The following is a 23673-nucleotide window of genomic DNA, read 5'->3' on the forward strand; positions in this document are numbered from 1 at the left end:
TTTGAAATATTTACTGAAATCTCTCTTCTCCTAAACCAAATCTGAAAGAGTGCCACCTTTTTGAAATTCAGAAGGCAACTACAATGGGGATTAAGAAGGATATCTAAATACTCATTAAAAGGCATTACAGTTTAAGAAACGTAGTAAGATTTATGGAAGCTTTCAGCAGAAGATTGGATCAGCTCCCCTCAGTGAGAGAACCCAATAGCTTCAGTATTACTAAATACTTTCTTAAATGCAATCTTAATATAATAACTGGAGTTTTCCCACCCATGAATGCTGGTAGGTCTGACTTCACCCCATCAAACATTTCCTTTCCTTAACAGCTTATTGAATTCCAATTTTAAATCCTAGGAAACATCCAAAGAGAAGTACAAGCTATCCAGCTTCCAGCCACAAAGCTAACCCCTACTTCCTTTTCATAGAAATACATGCTTAAACACAATAATTCAAGCATGTAATAATAGTCCCTAAGAACCTAAATCCAATATTCTGAGAAAACCAAATGTAGTACCAATTTCAGTCTTGCTATAATTGGCAAATTGTCACATGTACCAACAATGGATGTCAAAAGAAAGCAATGATAATCATAATCAGCCACTGATAACTGTACAAAGATACAAGCTCAACAACAAAAATGTTACTAGGAAGAACTGTTTAAGTGCATTTGCCTGATATGCCTATTTTGTTGAAAATAAGTCTTGAAACATACAGTACTGCTGTTTTTGAAGGAGCTCTTCTCACAAAGCATCAGTTGGTGAATAAAACATATTGGTTATAGCCTACCAAAATCTACTCAGAGTAGACCCATTGAAATTAATTACCCTAAATTAGTAATGTGCATTAACTTCAATGGGTCTACTCCAAGCACAACTAGCATTGGATACAACCCACTGGCTGAAATAAGAAAGCAATCATTGCTACAAAGCACAACATTAATAACAATTACTTGAGAAGAGGTAGATTGATTTTCCAAGCGATCCACCAGTGTTATCTGCAAAGCTTCCTATGAGCACACCCATACAAAAGCAGAAATACATCAGCACACACTTATACTGAATGTATTAACGGAAACACATTCCACCAACTATGAAAAGTGAATACTCTCGAGCAACACCTGTGTGCTAGATACTATAATCCACATAATGGATCACAGCCCTTAGCTATTGCCCCTTGTGATGGATAATTATCAGTCTATCCGTTATAAACCAGTGACTGAAATACTGAATTAATGAGACCCTGTGTCTGCAGTACATTCCAATCCTGCATCCCACTAGCGCACCCACCACCTCCTAAAACAATGGCTAGCAAAACCATCATAAGACATAAGGGGACAAACCTTCTTTGCCCCCTCTCCCTCTGTAATTCAAGCACTAGCTAAAACTTCACATCTTCTAACAAAAATATAAAAACATGTACAAATAAACATTCATTTTAGCAAGTCCTACATTCATATTTTAGGTAATCAATATATGCTAACATTTGACCAATATAACTGTTAAGAGAACATGGGAAAGGAATCTTTTTTCTCACAATAAGACCAAGCCAATTTCTATAGACTAAGAGAACTAATTCTGTCATATTCCTCTACATTCCCTAATTGATTAACATGAATGAAAGCAAGATTTGCTACTCCAGGTCAGTCATCATAATTTTGACGCTAGTCAACAAGAAACACCTTATCAGTTTGACCTGCTGCATTGAATCCAACCAGTGGCCAGTTCACAACTTGCCACCACGAAACCAAAGCCAATTCCCATGCTCTGCTATTTTATAAATAAAAAACGTTCATCAGTCAACCATGTATACGTTTGGCTTGAATGCAGATGATTAAGGAGACCACAATCCAGAAGTATGTATCTATACCAAAACACAAGCTGTAAAATATTCCACCTTCAGAAAGCCTACCTTCTTGAACTGCCTGGAATGGGTTGTTGCCATCCACAAAATTCACAGAAATTGTGATTTTCTCCGTCTGTAGGATTTCATCATTCTGGTTGAGATCAGAAACTGCCATGCGAAATACCTCCTCATCCTTTTTTGCAGATTCATCAAATATTGCCCCTAGAAAGAAGGCATGTGAATAATTAAGAGCAGTACTACATATGAACGGTGCAGAGATTCAGGATGCAATGCATGAAGACACGTTTTGCTGATAATTCAAAGGCATGAATTTAGTTTGCACTTCAGCACAGCCACCTGTTTATGAGCAAGCCAAGAAATTTGTTAACGATGCTTGGCAAGGGTTCAATATACTTTAGGGCAAAATAAGGAGGATGTCTGACCATACAACAACAAAAAATGATTTGCAGAAATTATGGTAGGCATGGTATAAGTAATCCAAAATGGAATGCAGCCAGGAGACGGAGGTAATAACCTTACAAACTATAACAGATTGGCGAGCTAGGATGGCTCCTGCAAACGACAATTAGGGAACATAAATTTGCAATAAAAGATACAGCAGCTGGCAAGATCAACAACAGGTGGGAATGTGGTTAATGACAGCATAGCTACAGCAGCATCCTACATGTCCAACCTGCTATGCTGCATGTAAGTTGTACTGTAACTGACTATCATGATCCTGAATTCCTTGCTTTTGGGGTGGTGGACATGCGATCCACCATTACACCACATTTAATTACAATGAGTGCAGCTGGCATAGTAGCCTTGAACTACATTGCTCTGCTGGTACAATGCTGAGGTCCATGTACAGTAGTGTTATCCATCTTAAAAGTTGCAGCATTATGTTTTTGATCCTAAATCTGTCATCACAATGGTTGACTCTAAGACTCCTTACCAAATTTCACAGAAACCAACAGAGTATATTTCACTTTATGATGAACCATAGTGTGGCCAGATACAGAGAACAACATAGCCCATGTACCGAAGCAGAAACCTTGTTAGGAACAGGACCAAGGAAAGTTTAACCTATAGAAAACCCTTCTACATAGCTACAAAAAATTAGGGAGTGATTCATTCTGTTGCATCTGGCCACCACTAAAAAATCCCTACTGTAATCTAGGGAAAGTTGGAGGGTTTTTTTTAAGTTTATTGGGGTTTCCTCAATGAGGTGACCAAGAACAGAAGACATGCTTCTCTGAATCTTCTGCAACGTACAGATACAATGTGAGTGTAGGCAGACCCTTTTGAATGTCTCATATTTAATGGCATTTGTAACCCAGATCACAACTTTAATGCACAACACGGATAGTTGGGCTCCAACTACCGGCATAGTCAATGGACAAGGAAGACAGGGGTTGATGTACAACCAAATCTGGAAAAGGGGTTAGCTACCCCTGCTCTTAAAGGAGCAGGGGTTCCGTGGCTTTCTTAGCGGACAATGCCCTGAAGGTGGGGGAAATGTGAAAACTACTGTCCTACATCAGAATGCAGATTGCTGAGAGACTATTTCATTCCTACTTCCTTGCATTAATCTTCGCAATATAACAGATATTGCATTATAACGTAAGTCCTTCACACACCAGTCAAAACAGGTTATGAGGACATCCTAGAGCAATGTGTTCTCAGACACATCCTGTGTTTTAGAAAAAGAACAAAACCTCATTGCCTTAATTTATCATGGTCTCCTTTCCGTATCCTCCACCATCAATTTTCCTGCCAGCTCTATTCATTCAGTGCCAGCAGGCTCCCTGCACAAAAACTTTGTCCACTTTGACCCAGGAGTTTTCTTCTCTGCATCTCTTGCCATCTGGAGCAGCTGTTTCATACCTCTCCATCTCAATGACCTGTCATTTCCTTGCAAATCTCAGCTGAAACATGAACATTTTTCTCCCTTCCTTCTTAATTCCTCTGTCATTTTGCCAGAGCGTTATTTACATACATAGCTGCTTCACTTAACTTCTTGAAGGCATTGTGGGCTCCTGGCAGCAGCTGTTGTGAAAAGTGGTCTCCAGTGGAGACAATTGGTAAGCACTATTTAGAGGTGAGAGCCGTTTAATCCTAGCCCTGGTGAAATGGTTTTGGTGTCTCACACTTCTAAACGGACTCAGTTCCAGAACAGTGAACCAAGTGGTATTTTGGAGCTTAGAACTGATGCTCATCACGCCAACACAGACCAACATACACGGATAAAAAGGTTGTTTCCACTGGGCAAAAATAGAGTATTGCTGCTTAAATCCCACCTGACAGATGGCAAAAAAGAGAAAAGTTGATGGGTGGGCAACCTGTGGCTTTCCAGATGTTGTTGGGCTCCAACACCCATTATCCTTGGTCATTGGCCATGCTGTCTGGGGCTGATTTGAGTTGGAGTTTAACAACTAACAGGTGAAGTTCAAGGTATTACTATTACTATTAGTATATACCGTAGTCCCTAACAGCTTGGAACCAGTTTACTTGCAGGATCACCTTACCCCATATATGCCCTCTCAACCATTTATATCTGCAAAACTGACACTGTTATAGGTGTCAATATTCATTTTGCTTTTGTAAGAAACAGTTCTTTCAGTGTGGGACCACCTACACTTTGGAACTTCCTGCCTAAGGACATCAGGCAGGAATCTTTGCTGTATTCTTTTCAGTGCCTGCTTAAAGGGCTTTTGTTCAGGCAAGCCTATCCGAACATGTAGGAGTTAATTGTATTATCTTTCTAGCTACTGTTGATTTTAATCATCTTTTGAATCCCTTTAAATACCTGTTTAAACTGTTTTTAACAAGAATTTTAATGTTCAATTTTATATTTTTGTAAACTGTATAGGTTTTCTTACAGTCAAGTGGTCTACAAACTTTGTTAATTAATACTGGGAGTGTGAAAGGTTCTGCACCATGCTCTATGAATAAAAAGTATATATAATTATTCCCCAGTGTGGGGAATGTGTTCTGTGTAGTCAAAACTGCACCTGCCACATGCATGTTTGGTTTTATGTTTTTATATTGTTGCAAAGTGCTGTAATATATTTTTATGATACAACAGTCTATAAACATTTTTATAAATAATTCCATAAGTAAATAAATGGTTTGCAGAAATACAAAATTCTATTCTATAATGTATAAACATTTCCACTTTGCTGAAATTTATTTTGCTGTTTTATTTATTTCAACTGGTCCATGCTCTGACATCTGAATTTGCTCGAAGGTGGGACCTGTATTTGTAAATGTATTTGTATATGTTTTTTTATCTATTGAGTTTTGTATGCCACTTGGAGTTTTTTTCATTAATGTTAAGTGGGTTTTAAATGTTCTTAAGTAAATAAATAAGCTACAACTAACTAATTCTGTTGGGAAGAATCACAGAGACTGAGGGAGTGCACTGCAAAAAAAAAAAAAAAAGTATAAGCAAATATCATGGGAAAATATTCTTGTATGCACATGTAAACAAGAGTAATCCAAAATGGATTAATATAGACTTGAGTATCTCAACTAAGCACAGCTCTTCTACTATATCACAAGTATTCGATAATTTAAACAAAAACCACAGTCATTTTATGTTCTAATGAACATTGCTTAATATGATTGCTCCTTGTCCCCAGTGACATTGTTAGTTCGTTCCAGTGTGTGAATCCAATTACACTGCGTTTCCAAACTGCTGATATTGCATTATTATCCTATACATGAGACCCAATATTGCTACAAGGTATGCTTGCGTGGCGGGCTCAGTTACAGGACAGAAAAACAAACACAAGAGTTCCCTAGTTATTCACGAACTGTTTCTGTGACCACAGAAATGTCATCAAGGCATCATCTTACCCATCTGTGAAATTAAACTATTTTATTTAAACTGAAGCTTGAATGTTTAATGTTTCTAAAATAAGGTTAGATCATTGGAATAAACGCCATTTTGGACCTTGAGTATATATTAACTTTCTACCCGGTTAATTCAAACTTTATTGGTATTCTTTCTTCCTCTTCTGTTTGCTGACAAGAGTCTGTATCATGCCTGCCCATGACTGAGACCTGGGGGTGGAGTTTTACAATATGGTCATTAATGCACCTTGCAATAGCCCATGACATTTACCACTACACCATTTTCCCAATGGTTCCCCAAGCAACCAGACACATGTGACAATGACAGTGGGGAGAGTGGGGCCGATGCATGGGCTATTGAAGCCTGCCTTTCTCCTGGCGTCTTCAGTTGTGGGGCCCCAGGAAGTGGTGGAGCAGGAAGACGTCCCTACTCACCTGGAAGGGTGGAACTGAAAAATGAGAGACCCCTGGTCCTTGGCAAGGTTGGCTCCTACATGGTTTAGCTCCCCCTATGCAGATCAGTTTTGGGAATTACATATTTAAATAAATGTGGCACAGCTCACCCAGTCCTTGCTCTCCACACTCCTACCACTCTGCTCTCGCCCACCCTACCCCTGCTGCCACTCTTGCGCATGTTGTCCTACTCTGTGTCCACACTCCTGTCTATCTGCCTCTGCTTCCCTTCTCTCACCTTCTGTTCCTGCTTCCTTGAGTATGTGCATTTCAGGGCCATCATCATTATGACAATACAAATACAGTCATACATTGGAAGTCAAACAGCCTAGTTCTCAAACGTTTTGGCTCCCAAACAATCGAAACCCAGACGTGACTGTTCTGGTTTTCAAACATTCTTTTGGAAGCCAAACGTCCGAGGGGCCTTCTGCGGCTTCCGATTGGCTTTGGTTTTCAAACATTTTGGAAGTCAAACAGACTTCTGGAATGGATTCTGCTCGACTTCCAAGGTACGACTGTATAGTATTGAAAGTAATAGGCCAAAACAGTTGCCTGCATTTTTCCAATTTCACTGGGGGTGTGGCTATGTGAGGAGATTACAATGAAGCTACTGAACTTCAATTTTTACTGCTACAAGAATTTACTAGTACATACTGGTTTGGAGGGTTTGCTCACACCATTGCTTGCCTGTTCAGACATGAGAACAAACTACGGTTTGATTAATCCAGGAAGTGTTATATTAAACCATGTGACAGAGGGAAGAAAAGGAGAATAAAGAACAATTGATCCAATACCCATACCCAGTCCTCAAGATCTGGAGGATTAGCAAGAACGTGTCTGAATGCAGCTGAATGTATTTGTTTTTTTTCTATGACAGAATTCTGTAGGCAATTCTATTTAAAACATGGCAGAAGGAAAAAGGGATGCTCTTATCATCTAAGCATATCAAATCTTCTGCTTCTGCTGATGAAGCAAAATGGCTTTTTTATTATTTCATTTCCCCCCAATCTTACTGCAAGCCAATCACAAGCATGTCAGTTCCTAAAGCCCATTGTTATAAATTATTTGACTACAAGAGAATGTTTTACTCTATTACACTTTTTTATCGAGTCTGCTATCCTGCCTCAGCAGTATTAAGGGGGCTTGACATGTTGACAAAGAAAATAAAGACTCAGCTTGTAATGGAAGAAGCTCACCTGAATGGATTTGCATACAGTACCTGCAGCATCAGCTCTTGCCGCCTGTCAGACTCATTATTTGTAAGACAACAAAAATTACAGTCTTAAAATGTAGGGAGGTAGAAGGGGATTTCAGAATGCTGCTATCTTCAATGACACTGAACAGTACTATTTGAACTGACTGCATTATTTCAAAAAGTAGTAAGAAATCTTGCTTTTTTTCTGTAGTATTACTGACAAGTAGGCCTTCCCCTTAATTCACTTATTGCATTGAGGATACACATTACTGTCAGTGAGAGTTGTGCTCATATTTGCAGAAGAAACAGAACCTCCAAAGCCTTCATAGGCTGGATTAATGCCAAATTCTTCTATTTATACACAAACTGTTTGAGACATGCGTACCTCTCTCTCTCCTACATACACACACACACAATTTTGCAGATACAGATTCAATGCATTTCAGATGCAAAGATTAAAAAGCAACAACATGATTTGGACTACAATGCTATAACGCCCACAATGATTAATATTAGCTATGTTCAGGCACACCAACGATAAGGGGCTGATGTGTCTTCAGCCCCCTTGATATTTCCGTTGACAGGGCCTGGCATACATAGTGTGCATCGCAGCTTCAGCGCCTGACTCTGCCTAAATGCTTGGTCTCCTCCAGAGGACACAACATCACACACATGACGTCATACACACACACTGCACACCAGGCCCCTCAATTTTGGGAGGCAACCTGGCATCTCTGGCCATGTTCATTAGATTCAACAGGCCTCCTTTGAGTAGGACTAGTGTTGAATATCACCCAATATATTTTTCTCAAGTCTTTTTGTCACTTCCCAAATCAGCAAAAAATTATAGCCCAACACTAAACACAACCCCTTTTGAGAATTATTCAGTTAGCTTGTATAGTACTTCATGGAGCAACACTAATATGTACCCTCCCCGTCCCTGCTGACTTTGATATAGAGTTAAAATACCAATAAATATAAACCTCAAGAACACAGCACTCTTTTCTATAGCATAAGAATAAAGTTAGATTTTCTGCACCCTGCCATTCCACATAAAGGTTCTTAATGTTATTTTGCTGTCAAAATAACAGTTTTGGGGAAGCTATAATAGCAACATGTTCATTATATAGCCAGTGACCTGTTGATTATTACTAGCCCCTCAATTTCCCACTGTATCCATTACAGCCCAATTGGACCTTCGTTGTTAAAAATGGGTGGTTTGGTAGGTATTATTGTCATATGATTATTAATGCCCCGGAAAGAAAGTTACTGCAATGGCAATAAATCTGCTGAGTGTTATTAATGTCCCTGCAGTGGAACACACTAAAAAGTGCCCTTATAATGGTCATTAGTAACCTACTTATAGATGCTTTATAACTGAGGGGAAAGCTGATACATAATCATATTTCATTAGACAGTTGTTAGCAACCACCTCGAGCGAAAAAGTGCACCCACACCCCCAGCCCAATAGGAAAATAATAGGGGATGCTGTCATGAAAATGCAACCAGTATATATATATAAAAACTCCATTATTTTTGAGAAATTTAAATGTTGACAATAATGAATGTTATAAATAGCAGGGTGGATAGGATAAGAGTTAGATTTGAACTTTAATAAATAGAAGAGTAAAAAGTGAGCCTTCAACCTAAGTATGTAAAATGGGCCCTCTTGGATCAGCAAGCAGGACATGAGCACAATAACACTCTCTCACTCACGAACCCTGGAAACTGGTATTCAGAGACACACTGTGTCTGATACTGGATTCTGATACCTTCCATGAATTTGAAAGGAAGTCTCCTCGCACTTAACTCTGTACAGGAACCACTTTTGGGTACAAAAGACCAGATCCAAAGGTTCCTTTTCATTTAAGTGAACATTCTCCAATGAACATTCAGAATTTTTTTTGCTTATGACCAATAATTAAGATTTTTAAGGGTCCATAGCTCAGTGGCAGAGCATCAGCTTCAGTACCCAGCGTCTTCCTGGGGTAGGAGAGAACCCTGCCTGAAATCCTGGATTCTAGATTCAGGTAGGTAGCCGTGTTGGTCTGACGCAGTGGAAATATATAAAAAAATTGTTGAGTAGCACCTTAGAGACTAACTAAGTTTGTTCTTGGTATAAGCTTTCATGTATACTGGGCAAGATAGACCAATGGTCTGACTCGTGTGTGTGTGTGTGTGTGTGTGTGTGTGTGTGTGTGTGTCCTCCAAATTGTTACAAATTGAACCAAATTACTTTAATTTAATACAATTTCTTAAAATCAGATTTCCCACTCCCATTGCAATCATATGTCCAAGATATTCCCCCATAGCTGCTTCATTTCTTATTTAGTCTCCAGTTGACATCCTTCACTTGCCGTTACACCTTCACCTTACAAACAACAACCTTGGTTTCATACACACACACACACACACACACACACACACATTCCATTTCACATGTGTGGAATCTACATTTATACTCCAGACCTGGAGTGTTGAAAGAGTTCAGTTCTTTCTCTTGTTGTTCAGTTCTTTGCATAGTTTGTCTGAGTTCAAGGTCACATTCCAGTCCATTCTGCTGTTATCAACATAACATGCAAACCGCAGCCATAAAAAACTTGCAGAGTGAACTTTCCAGACTTCCGCCATTAAATTACCCTCTGCAATTCTTTCTCAGCATATAACACACAGGAAAATATTTTCTCAGATTCAGCCTCTCTTCAACAACTGTCCAGCTCTGGGTCCTTTCTTTTCCCCACTGGATTCCTCTAACAACACCCCATCACAAAGTGGTTGTTAATAAAATCCATTCACCCTCGGTTACCGGGGGAGGGGCATAGCAAAACATCGTTAAATTCCTTATAGTTCATAAATCAAAAGCCCCACCCCTTTTTCAAATTAGCAGCTACACATGTCTCTTCATTATGAAGGAGGAGGACAGGAGAGAGAAAAAACATTAGGAAACTATAAGAAAATGCAAAGCATTTCCTCCCCCTTTCCTTTCATGGCTGTTATAGGGATTCTCAAACTTTAGAAAACTGAATACTTTCAGAAAACCAGTCCCAGTACTTTCAGCAGCTGATTGATTGTAGCCCATTTGCATATGATGCTTCAGGAGCACCTCTTGATTAACGCCAATTATCCAGATTGAGGAGGAACCTTCCACAAATCCAGGGCCAGATTAGGGTTGATGAGGCCCTAAACTACTGCAGGTAATGGGGCCCTTTATATGTCCAGCTGCCCTTTGTCAACAGCAAATCGTTGCTGTTTTTTGTGTTGAACATATGCTATATGGTAATTTATGGACCTAATAGGTATCTAAAGCCATTTGCACATAACAAAATATGCATTTTATCTAAGTAATTGTTGAACTGAAATACAACTGGAAATGTACATCCAGTTTTTTTCCTTTAATTTTTTTTGGGGGGGCCAAGAGAGAGAGTGAGGTGCTAAACTATTGCTTGTTTAGCTGATATGTAAATCCAGCACTGCACAAATCATGCTGATAACAGAAGTACGTCCATGGAAGGGGCTCATTCCCATTCTGCCTTCCGAGTTGGCAGACTCGGGATTGTGAGACACTGCGGGATGCAGTGAACTTCCCAGACCCCACTGGAAAGCATGAGAAGGATTTATGCCTCATTCCCTCCCTTTCCCCTGCTTGAACTTCTTCACAACAGCTGAAGTGCTACGAAGAACAATCACCATTGACTTGTAGGCGTGGCTGGAAACCTGGTCTGACTCAGTACGAAGCAGCATCCTATTTATTTATTTTTCTTGGACTTCGTATAATAATTAGGGTTTCTAAATATCATTTTTTTCATTCGTTGGATGGTATCCAACGCTTGGAATGTGGAGAGAAGCAGTTGTTGCCAGTTCCTCTTCACTTCTGTAGGCCCCTAAATCAATTTGTTCTGGAAGGTTGGGAGACATGCTGAAGCAGATTGTGGAGAATGCAAGGGAAGGAGGAAATGGTCAAAACTATCTGTCTCCCTCCATCCTTCTACCTTCCATCAGCAGAGTGGATATCACCACTTTATTTTGCTATCTGAATTAATTATTGACTGATATTTTGATTGCTATTATTGCAGACTATTGGTTTGCATGATTTTAAATTTTTTCATCTTATTGGGTTTTGTTATTTGTATTTTTTATTATTGAATACAGCATATAACAAAATTAGGAACATTACGGTCACACTTATGGGTCCCAATTCCAGAGAGTGATGTGCACACTGATCTCTGCCATGGGATTGGGCCATACTTGTCCATCTTGATTAATTACTGTCTTTAGTTCTCTCATAATGCAATAAATGGTTTATACAGAAAAATACACATTGCCTGAGGGCAGTAAGCCTAGGGATTTAGCTTCTAATATAATTTGAGGGAGAAATAACAGCCTCAAAGACCTATAAATAATATGAGGGCTTGCTTACCATATGTGCTCATAATTCCAGTTTTAATCAAATGTGACAGAGAGAGAAAATGCACATAGTTAACTGGCACAGGACTGATGAAGTGAATAATACCAATCCTGAACAGCTCCTGCTGTCAGGCACAGAGACAGAATAATTTCCAGATTCTTTTAAGAGAATAAAGAGGGAAGAATATTACATTTGGAAGAGGAAGAGTCCAAATTTCCAACTCAGCAATGGATCTCACTGATTGATTTTGGGCTGGCAATGGAGAAGGTGGTTTGCTCCGATTTTTAAAGCAAACCAGCTTAATTCACTCCTACTGACCTACAGCAGTGGCCCATGCAGTGGCATAGATGGGGCACCACTATCCTCCCAGTTTCTGAGCCCACGTGTCACTGGCACTTAGAAGAGGAAGAGGGTCAAGGAACAGAGTGCTTGGTGCTGTGCAGGTGCAGGTATAAAATAGCAAAAGTGTCAGATTGGCTCCATGCACATGTGTGGTGGGGGTAGAGACAGAGTCTCTGAATATGGCAACAAATAACAGGCAATATTTAAGCTCTAGTCAGTTTCTAAAGTTTATCAATATATCCCTATTGACAGTTACAGTAGTCTTCTGTAACAGCTAAATGTTGCTTTTATTGCTTCATAATTTGTACTTCCGGCTCAAGGATTCCTGTTCTTCAGTCTTCAGCCCAGACTTTAGCTAGAAACAATGGTCAGCTTTGACTGTATGCAACTGCCAACTTGTACCAATATAGCCTGATTTGGTGGCATGGGAGCATTGTATTCTTATAGTTGTAATACGTTCCTGGTTTGCTTTACAGAAGTCTGTACATGTCTAGTGACTCATCTTTTGTTAACTATATCATACGTGCTTTATGATTTATGTATGTACAATTTTGAAAAAGGAAATTTTAAAAGGTATAAAAAAGAAAGAAAAGGTACATGTAATGTGAAGCAACTCCCTTTCCATAAAAAGTAAAAACTGCAAGTAATTTAAGCTGAGCTGGAGTGCTGCTGGAATCAACCCTGAGAGCCAAACTCGTTTGTTTGGCACCAGCAAGGGATTTCCTCACAATGTAAACAACAGTTTAAGAGTAGTGATTTTCTTCTGGAATGCAGCAGGGGATGAAAGGGTTGAATTCTCCCTCCACATCTGCTACAATCCTGATAATTATCATAACCATCACACACACCCAAGCACACATTAAAATAAAGCTGCATGCTAATGCAAATCCACATTTAAGTCCTGTCTACTTCGGCTCTGAAACAAGTCCACTACAGGGTTTACATTGCTATAGGGTTCTGGGTGCCAGAGTTTGTGGGTGCAAGTCACTCATAATTATTGGGTTCAGTAAAAGTTAGATTTAATCAAGGTTTCACTAAACTGCGCCAAACATGGAAATCCCTGGGCTCACTGAGAATGGGTCTTTAGGAGGACAAATGAAGATGATAGCCAGTCATTAACACATCAATGTGTTAAGTAGAGACATCACCTTGCCAACAAAGGTCCGTATAGTAAAAGCTATGGTTTTCCCAAAAGTGATGTATGGAAGTGAGAGCTGGACCATAAAGAAGGCTGATCTCCGAAGAATTGATGCTTTTGAATTATGGTGCTGGAGGAGACTCTTGAGAGTCCCATGGACTGCAAGAAGATCAAACCTATCCATTCTGTAGGAAATCAGCCCTGAGTGCTCACTGGAAGGACAGATCATGAAGCTGAGGCTCCAATACTTTGGCCACCTCATGAGAAGAGAAGACTCCCTGGAAAAGACCCTGATGTTGGGAAAGATGGAGGGCACAAGGAGAAGGGGACGACAGAGGACGAGATGGTTGGATAGTGTCTTCGAAGCTACAAACATGAGTCTGACCAAACTGCGGGAGGCAGTGGAAGACAGAAGTGCCTGCCGTGCTCTGGTCCATGGGGTCACGAAGAGTTGGACACGACTAAACGACTAAACAACAACAACAACAACACATCAATGAAAGCCATCAAGCAAGGCAGTCTGATCTCTGCTGCAGAGAGGGTCAGACATGATGTTTGTGGTCTCTTGGAATCTGAGGCTGCAGCAATGGGAGGAACAGAACACTATTGGATGTGAATACTCTGCACTCTCTCCATCAGGTTGTATATATGTGTAGATATATGGTGTAAAGACACCACTGTGCCACATTCCCAAAGGAAACACAGACCCTCAGAAAGCACATGGACCCCTGGAATCTCGCACTGCTGTAGAGATAGGGTGAAGTATAATAATATTTATTCAGTTTATGAACTGCTTCACACATAAGGAGCTCTGAAGCAATGCGTTTTTAAAGAAACCAACTACCAATGTTGTCTCTACTATATATTTTGAAAAGTTTACTGCTTTCCAAGCACTGAGACATCTTTAAGATAGTACAACTAACTTTTGTGTGACGGTTCCTGAGATCCAGGAGCAGATTTCTGCCTATCTCTGGAAAGAACTGAATGCAGCTGTGATTCAATATAGTGGACTGAAACTTTCAGAACTGCACTGATTTTAACCGCTTATTTCAAAACTACACTGATTTTTTGGGTTTCTTCTAACTCTCAAGCAATACAGGGTACAAGGCTGCTTGGTTGGGGGGGGGGGGACTTACTGCACATAAAGGCTGCTACCACCTGCCCAGAATATACATCCTGCCCAAGATGAAGTAAGTGATTGACTGGCTGCAGTGACTACAGTGGTCATTTTGCATTTTCGCATACAAGTGGTAGATAAGCAAACAAATAAAGAATACATGATGGTGATTGTGAGCAATAGAAGGGCAGGGGGGGTCTAGGTTGGTGCCAGGTAGGATCCCATCCATGGCATCATGCTATAGGCCCAGCGGAGACCCTGAGGAGGGGCGGGGCAGAAAAGGGTGTTTCTGGACAAGATTCTTTAAACAAACAAACAAACAAACAAACCAAAAAGACCAACTAAGTTAGTTCTTGGTATGAGCTTTCGTGTGCATGCACACTTCTTTAGAAGTATGAAGTGCATGCACACTTCTTCAGAAGTATGAGCTTTCGTGCATGCACACGAAAGCTCATACCAAGAACTAACTTAGTTGGTGTTTAAGGTGCTACTGGAAGGAATTTTTTTTGTTTTGTTTTGACTATGGCAGACCAACACGGCTACCTATCTGTAACTGAAACAAACAAACCGTTAAAGAAAATTCTGGGTTGAGAGACTACTCAACAGCCCAGCTCGTCAGCATACAAGCCTCCCGTGGGTCCATGCGGTCAATAGAAGAAGGAAATTCCAGCCAAGTAAGTTGGAGCAAAACAGCAATCAGTAGACTTAGATCCTTTATTGTTGCACAAGAGGTTCAAACAGCAGTAAGAACCCCGAGCATGGGGCGATATTCACTTTTAAAACTTTCCCACCATATCCCAGAATACAGTTCATATAGCATCATTGATACATCACTGACATGTCACAAAAGGGGAGGGGCAGACAGGGGTTACGCTAGTTCAACCTTGGCAAACATGTCCAGACAAGTCCTTGGTACAAGATTAGCATAAGCAGACATTTCAGGGCAAGACCCAGGTATAAGATTAGCATAAAAAAACATCTCTGAAGTCCCACCACCCAAAGTACAATTGAACCTCCTTTGCATGTCTGGACCCCTAGGCAGGTTTGGTGATGGGATTAGGCTTTCCTTGGCCAACAATTAGCTCAGCGATTGTCACCTCTGGGCACTTCCTGGAGTCCTTTTTTTAAGGGCAAATAGTATTGAAATAGAGGAAACTGGCAAAGGAGTTGATTTTATATGATTTTTAAAGCTAGGTATCTTCCCTGAGCTGTCAAGTTGAAAGGATACATTCAGGCATAATTGTTGTTTGGTCGTTTAGTCGTGTCCAACTCTTCATGACCCCATGGACCAGAGCACGCCAGGCACTGCTGTCTTCCACTGCCTCCCACAGTTTGGTCAGACTCATGCTGGTAGCTTCGAGAACACTGTCCAACCATCTCGTCCTCTGTCGTCCCCTTCTCCTTGTGCCCTCCATCTTTCCCAACATCAGGGTCTTTTCCAGGGAGTCTTCTCTTCTCATGAAGTGGCCAAAATATTGGAGCCTCAGCTTCAGAATCTGTCCTTCCAGTGAGCACTCAGGGCTGATTTTCTTCAGAATGGATAGGTTTGATCTTCTTGCAGTCTATGGGACTCTCAAGAGTCTCCTCCAGCACCATAATTCAAAAGCATCAATTCTTCGGCGATCAGCCTTCTTTATGGTCCAGCTTTCACTTCCATACATCACTACTGGGAAAACCATAGTTTTTACTATACGGACCTTTGTTGGCAAGGTGATGAACATTTAACAACTTTAAAGATGTGCGCCCCCCTGTAATTTCCGTAAGAAAACAAACAAAAACTGTATTACATTTACAATAACCTTAAATAGAATGGGGAGGGTGGTGCTAAGGGGAGGTCAGACCAGCCTTGGTACCAAAAAAAAGTAGACTGAGGTGAAATCTAAATAGACAGAGTTGTTCATAATTCAGTTCTGTCCCTAGCACTTTTCAGATTATATGGGTCCCTTATGCAATAAGGAGCAGAAGGGAAAACATGGCAGCAAGGCTGGAAATATATCAGCAAGGCTAGAAATTAATTTTAGGTAATGCACCAGGTTTAAAGTAACAGGAATCAATGTTTTCTTGCAAACAACCTTAGGGCATTTAGCAGACTTCCTTCACTATCACATGCTGCCTGTCATACCAAATAGAAGCACTGACTTCTCCCTATAGAGGGAGGAGGGTAATGTCCCTTTCCTGCTTCATTAAACATAACTAGTCACATCCAAGAACCAAACTGCATCGGTTTGACTGTCTGATGTGGAAAAAACCAACATGCCTGCCAAATCTGCTATAACTAATTATGAGGATATTTTGTCTGCTTCTCATACATATGCATCTAGAGGGCAGGTGGGGGAACAAAATTAATTCAGCCCCCCGCCTGCCATAAATATGGAACATGTTGGTCATCAAGTTTAATATACAGCACAATACAGAGGGTAGAATCAGTGGGGCACAACCTGAGTCAAGCTTCTATCGTAGATCTTTTGAAATGATATGGGCTACATGTGCGCACCACCAGGTAGATTGAATGCCTTGTGTGTTTTACACACTGTCACAAGGATTGACAGACAGCCTATCAGCTGGCCATAAATACATCCTTCTGCAACACAAAGCTTTACAAAGTGCTGAATAAAAACATTCCTGAAAGTTTTGATCAAGGGTATTTGGGACCCAGTGGGGTTGTTGCTGTGCGACTTATATAATTATAACTAGCATTCTTCCTGCCTTGCGTCTGTTTTCAGCACAGCATTTCTTCCAATAGTCTTGCCCTAGAAAAAGGACTGGGGAACCTGTAGCCCTCCATGGACTCCCATCATCCCAGTCAACATGACCAGTAATAAGGGATCATAGGAGTTATAGTCCACAAACATATGGCAAGCCGTAAGTTCCCTACCCTGGCCCTAGAATAATGATTTTTGTTGCTGTTGTTTAGACCACTAAATTCTGCATTTCTAGTGCAAATTCTCTCACTTAACTTCATAGTTTAAGGATGCTTTGTGCTGCTTGTGGGTAGGAAGAGTATAGTAAAAAAACACCAAACAAACAGATACTTCCCATTCCAAACCAGACTTCCAAGTCCTGTGTTTATTCACATATAAAGCAAACTGGTGAGGATTTTTTTCTTCACATGTGTACACTTAAGATTGCAGTCGAAAGGCAAAACTAGACATAGTGGCTTGGATCCTATCATGATAACTTTACAGTATTTCACAGTTTATTGTCCCTTCTTCCAATTCTGCGGCCACCCAAAAATGTCTCTATGGAGAGTCTGTTGAAACATGAGAGATGGGGTAAGGGGATAAAAAATTCCTCCCTCCCTTCTGTGGGTAGGGGGATAAAGCTTTCAATGAACCTCCATCTTAGGATTTAAAACACCATAGGCAATGAAATGCATGATCAGTGTATTATCTCACCCACTCTTGGGACAACCAATGAGGTTGATTACTACATGTAACCAGGGTGGGGAAACTTGCAAAGGGCCATTGTTTTAAGGCTGACCCCATGTGTTGTATAACGTATAATTTTGTCCTAATAATACATGTCCTTATAAGAACATCAGGAGAAAACAAGAACAATGGAAAGCCCCGCTGTTGATTCACAACAAAGTCCTGTCTAGACCTGAATCCTCCGCTTAGGGTGGCCAGCCAGATGCATCTGGGAATAAGCTGAAGACACTCTATTTCCATGCTTGTTTGCTTTTTCCCCCTGAAGTGATCTTAAGTTTAGAAAGAAAGGAAAGCATACTAGGACCCTCATACCTACGGGACCGCCTCTCCTGGTATGCCCCACAGAGGACCTTAAGGTCCATATATAGCAACACCCGTGCCCTAAGGAAGTTAGATTAGCCTCAACCAGAGCCAGGGCTTTTTCAACACTGGCTCCGGCCTGGTGGAATGCTCTGTCTCATGAGACCAGGGCCCTGCGGGATCTGATTTCTTTCCGCAGGTCCTGTAATATAGAGTAGTTCCACCTGGCCTTTGGCTTAGAATCAGTTTGATTCCCTCCCCCTCTTTCTTTTTTCTTTCTCCTCCTGTGAAGAGGCTGCATCCTAATGTTTTAATGTTGTATCTTAATCTTTTAAAGTGTCTTTTAATCAGCTTGTTTTTATTATTGGCTGTTAGCCTCCCTGAGCCCGGTCTTGGCTGGGGAGGGCAGGGTATAAATAAAAAATTATATATTTTATTATTATTATTATTATTATTATTATTATTATTATTATTATTATTGGTGGTGACAGCGGCTTTTTCTGCCTAATTGCATTAAAAGCTGGGAAGAATAAAACAAAACATGGGTGGGGTGTCAAATTTGTACAGTGGTACCTTGGGTTAAGTACTTAATTCATTCCAGAGGTCCGTACTTCACCTGAAACTGTTCTTAACTTGAAGCACCACTTTAGCTAATGGGGCCTCCTGCTCCTGCGCCGCCAGAGCATGATTTCTGTTCTCATCCTGAAGCAAAGTTCTTAACCTGAAGCACTATTTCTGGGTAAGCGGAGTCTGTAACCTGAAGCATATGTAACCTGAAGCGTATGTAACCTGAGATACCACTGTATATGGGCAGACTAAGGAAATAAAGGTTAGCACACAACCATCAGAACTATTAGGGCTAATTCCCAAGGAAGTGTGGCTAGGCTGTGAGTATAAGAACAATCTTCCTTACAGATTTCTCTTATCTGAAGCTTCGGCTGCCGCTTCTGAGCCTGACATTGTTTCTTTGTGACAACCACAGTAATGAGATAAAGAATCCTGCTCAGCTGTAAATATTTTTTCACACATCTAAGGCCATTTGGCTTGGTTTTGATTTTTGTTGTTGTTGCTTGCTTTGAAATAGCTACCGGTTACCAAGGATTCTCAATTCATCCATAAAAAGAGGCAGGCTTGCACACAAGGGCGCCCTGCTACAAGACCCCATCTGTGGCAGAGGCTGGAAGGGTGGTGATATAAGACAAACTGGTCTTTCTCCTCCTTTCCCACTGCTGCCTCACCTCAACAGACCTGGACTGCTCCCAAACTAAGACTGTCTCTACCTAATTTGGTCAAAGCTCAGATCCCCTGAATTGGCCCAATTCAGTTTAGGATTCGGGCTTTGGCCAAATCCAGTGCACAGCCCTAGTAAATTTATTCAATATGTACAAGAAGGAGGGTGGCATGCAACTAAATAAATAAAACAGCAAAAACAGAGAAGAAGGCTAAAACAGCCATTCATTTTATTGTTTAGTCGTTTAGTCGTGTCCGACTCTTCGTGACCCCATGAACCAGAGCACGCCAGGCACTTCTGTCTTCCACTGCCTCTCACAGTTTGGTCAAACTCATGCTGGTAGCTTCGAGAACACTATGCAACCATCTCATCCTCTGTCATCCCCTTCTCCTTGTGCCCTCCATCTTTCCCAACATCAGGGTCTTTTCCAGGGAGTCTTCTCTTCTCATGAGGTGGCCAAAGTATTGGAGCCTCAGCTTCACGATCTGTCCTTCCAGTGAGCACTCAGGGCTGATTTCCTTAAGAATGCATAGGTTTGTTCTTCTTGCAGTCCATGGGACTCTCAAGAGTCTCCTCCAGCACCATAATTCAAAAGCATCAATTCTTCAGCGATCAGCCTTCTTTATGGTCCAGAGCCATTCATTAAGCACCTATAAAACCTGAGTAAACACCTATGTCTTCACTTAGCACCAAAATGACAAAAGAAGATGGCGCTTGACAAACCTGTGAGAAGAGAGCATTCCACTAATGGAGACTGGATAGGTCTTCTAAACACATTCTAAACAGAAAGCACATGTGAATGTGCTCAGAGGCCTCCCTGTGATCAGGAAGCATGTGCCTCCAATAGGGATGTTGGAGGCAGAGATGGCACTTGCACTCAACACCCACTTCATACTTACGCCATAACACATCCTTTATTTGAATACCTGAACAAACATAGGAACCTAGGAAACTTGTCTCATACAGAGCTGAAGCATGGGTGTTTCTAGCTCACTATTTTGCATAGTGAATGCCAGTGGCTCTGTGGAATTTTAGGCATGAAACATTCTCAAGACTTGCCAGGGATTGAACCTGAGACCTGCATGTAAAGAAGAAGCTCTACAACTCATTTATGGTTGTTTCCCTTATTGGAAATGCATGTTAAGAGCTCTGATTTTGAATTGGTCCTTGGTCCTAGGTTGCAATTTTAAACCCATCAAGACTTTCCAAGTAATTAAGCATAGGATTGTGCTGCTAAAGGCATCCTCTTTTCTCCTACAGGCATAAGAGCCAACTCCTAGGGACCTTGGCCCCACCAATAAAATATTAGAGGGGGGCAGCCTTCCAGAGTTGATGGGCATTGCCATTCAAATAGTGTGTGGTGTGTGTGCGTGTGTGTGTGTGTGTGTGTGTGCGTGCGCGCACTTCTTGTGATCAGTTATGTAGGATGGGGCTTACCTGCCCCACCCCCAAGATTTTATTCCAGTTGGCACCCTTGCCTACAGGCATGGTATATTAACTACAAAATCCCTATAATCTGATGTGTATGTGCATGTGGACATGGAGGCATGCATGCATGCAAGTGTATGTGATAGAGATGTGCCCACAAGTAGTAAACCAAATAGCCAGGAGTGCTGTACAAAAATGCTGTTGTTTTTTTCCATTTAAAAGAACATTACATCACCACAATAGGAATTGTTTGTATGAACAAGCAGCCAGTGCATTTAAAGGGATAGCTTACTTTTGTAGTGAGATCCCTGTAAAAATTATCAGGTATATGCATCTTTAATAGCTCAGTTTGTGGAAGAATTTCAAGTTGATCTGGTCTGAATTAATGCTTGCCCCCCCCCCCGCCCCACTCCACTCAATCCACATCTTTAGAGCAAATTGATATGGTATCAGGGGGGGCTTCAGGGAATTGCTGAAGATATCCAAACCTGAACCTTAAAAGAATGACATGATCTGAAAACTGGAGAAATGCCTTCAAAGTGAGCCAGCGCTGTGGTTTCAAAGGAATGACTTAATGATTGCAAGGCTGGTACTGGCAGCCCTCATTTGGAATCCCTGCGCTTTCATCAGTTTTAAATTAGACCATTAACATAACAGTAAATAGCTATTTGTATTGAATGTATTTACTTTTCAATGGCAAGCATTGCAAGGAGGGGTCAGAGTGGGACTGAGCAGCTGGGAGAAGCAGCTGGGACTGCGATGAAGGGAGATGTGGCAGGCACATTACCAAAAAACGAAACAAAAAACCAACATTTTTATTTATTTTTATATTTTTAAATATCAAAATGTCTCTGATTTTCTATAATTTCCAGTAGCATTACGGTGGTGATGCAGGCATTCTCCAGACAAGCTAAGAAGTCAACATGCTCTCACTTCGCATCACAATGCCAATGAGAGGCTCGAGTGCCCGACTCAAGTGTCAAGTAATTGGGGTTTCGCTTTTCATTTTATGTTTCATTTTCAAGCACATTAGTCGCCAAATTAAAGGGCTTGGCAGGTGATTAAATGAGAAGTCTGAGGTCATACTTAACAAAGCAAATCTCTGCCTTGGGCAGCATTTCAGCAGGAGAGAGAGTGTGCATGGGACCAAATAGCAGCTGATGATCAGCCATCATATTTGGCAGGACTATTAGGGTAGAGCCGATCTGGAGCAACACCACAGCATTCAAAACAGCTGCACACAATGTTGTACTATATGCACTGGTACAACGCAGCAAGGAGGCGGCTACATTCAGGGCTGCACAAATGTTCTACATGCATTAGTGTCTCATGGAGCATTTGTTTACAGCAACAGGGAATCAGTATCACATCTCCCTCCCCCCAATAAATAATAATGATGATGATGATTTGACTCTTCTTCTTAATTAATTGGCAGTTCTGTTAAAACAGTCTCCCCTCAAGGCCTTCAGATGATCAGCCAAGGGGGATTTGGGGTCAAGGAAAATTTCTCTGTATATTGTGCTCATATAAGAGCCGTTTCCTGTAGCTCTGACGCTGTTGCAGGGTAAACATGCCAACTGCTGATGGGTGAATGAATAGATCCAGTCATGCTTAACATGCATCCTATTGTCTTGGATTGCAACGGGCAGACACACTGTCAACAAATTTAATGCTCTTTCCTCCATCTCTTTTTAAAAAAAATTCAGGTCCATTGGCAAAGTCTTCCTAGCAAACTGAATTCAGTTACTAAGTGGGAAGTCCTGCTGTCCTTTGCAGGAATTCTGTTTTAGAAAGGAACAGAAGAAACCATTTCAAAGTCCAAAGGTGCTTTTCACATTCAGAACTGGAAATGTGCCCTGAAAAGTGCTGGCTTGGATTTCATCCCTTGACTTGCATACAGTACTTTAGAAATATAACAACAATACATTTCATATTCTGCTCCTTGCAATGTGACCGAAAGCACAGCAGTCATTTCAAAATGGTCTTGCTTTTGAAGTAGCCGAAAGCCCTTGTTAATACAGACCTCATGGATTAACAGCAGAGAACTCAACCAAATTGCCACAACAGAGTGTGCAGCTGTAAGATTTCGATAATTCTAATTTCCTGGATTCAGACACAAAGACCTCCCTATTTTGTGAGCTTATAAATAAAATCCTTAGCTGCGTTTCAGAGCTGAAATCAAGAGGCTTCTTAAAATTGTAATTTCAAAAATATTTTTTTCCAAAAAATTGACTTATTTGGTAACCTCACAACTGCTTATGGCATATATCTCTCACAGATCTGTTCCAACTTCAGCTCCACCTTGTTTTATGCAGATTTTTAAATTTAAAAATCCACATTTTAATGTAAAATATCAAAATAAAATATACATTTCTCAATGTATTCATCTGTAAAATATGCATGTTTATGCATATTTTGTTCATCAAAACTGCATTATAAAATCCAGAGCACAATCTGATTACAAATTGTGTTGCCCAACCAGCAAGCAAGTTTGGGAATGGCAAATCTGATTGGCCCACTATAAAAAACAGACCACACAAATTCCACCACCATTCCACTGCATTTTATCTTTACAAATGTAGAATGAACACACACACAGAGAGAGAGAGAGACACACCATTAAAATGACTCAAAAAGAAACAGCTGAATGAATCAACAGTCCGGTTAAGTGTATGGTGCTGCATTCTGTCTAACAGGTTTTAATAATTCTTCACTTCTACAGCTATTAGTGGAATTACTGTGCTTCACTTGTTTCGAGCCTATTCCAGGCAAACTGCAACACAATGCTGTGCAATCTGAACATTAAATCATATCAATAATTCTGAAATGACATTGTGTTCTAATTTGATTAAGTACACGTAGAGGGTAGAACACAGTAAAATTGGATATATATATGTGTATACTGTATTCAATGGATGCATTGCTTTAGCAGAAAT

General features: G+C 40.7%; 1 protein-coding gene across 6 annotated transcripts in view; it reads right to left on the bottom strand.

Annotated features, from left to right (window-relative positions):
* GRID2 (glutamate ionotropic receptor delta type subunit 2) overlaps positions 1-23673 on the bottom strand; it is an 824474-nt gene that overhangs the window by 649289 nt on the left and 151512 nt on the right. For all 6 annotated transcript variants that reach the window (XM_053404060.1, XM_053404061.1, XM_053404066.1 and 3 more), the window contains exon 2: positions 1909-2064. In XM_053404060.1, the coding sequence (XP_053260035.1) occupies positions 1909-2064 (156 nt within the window). The remainder of the gene's footprint in view (positions 1-1908; positions 2065-23673) is intronic.

This window comes from Podarcis raffonei, chromosome 9 (genome assembly GCF_027172205.1).
Source record: "Podarcis raffonei isolate rPodRaf1 chromosome 9, rPodRaf1.pri, whole genome shotgun sequence".
NCBI classification, from domain to species: Eukaryota; Metazoa; Chordata; class Lepidosauria; order Squamata; family Lacertidae; genus Podarcis; species Podarcis raffonei.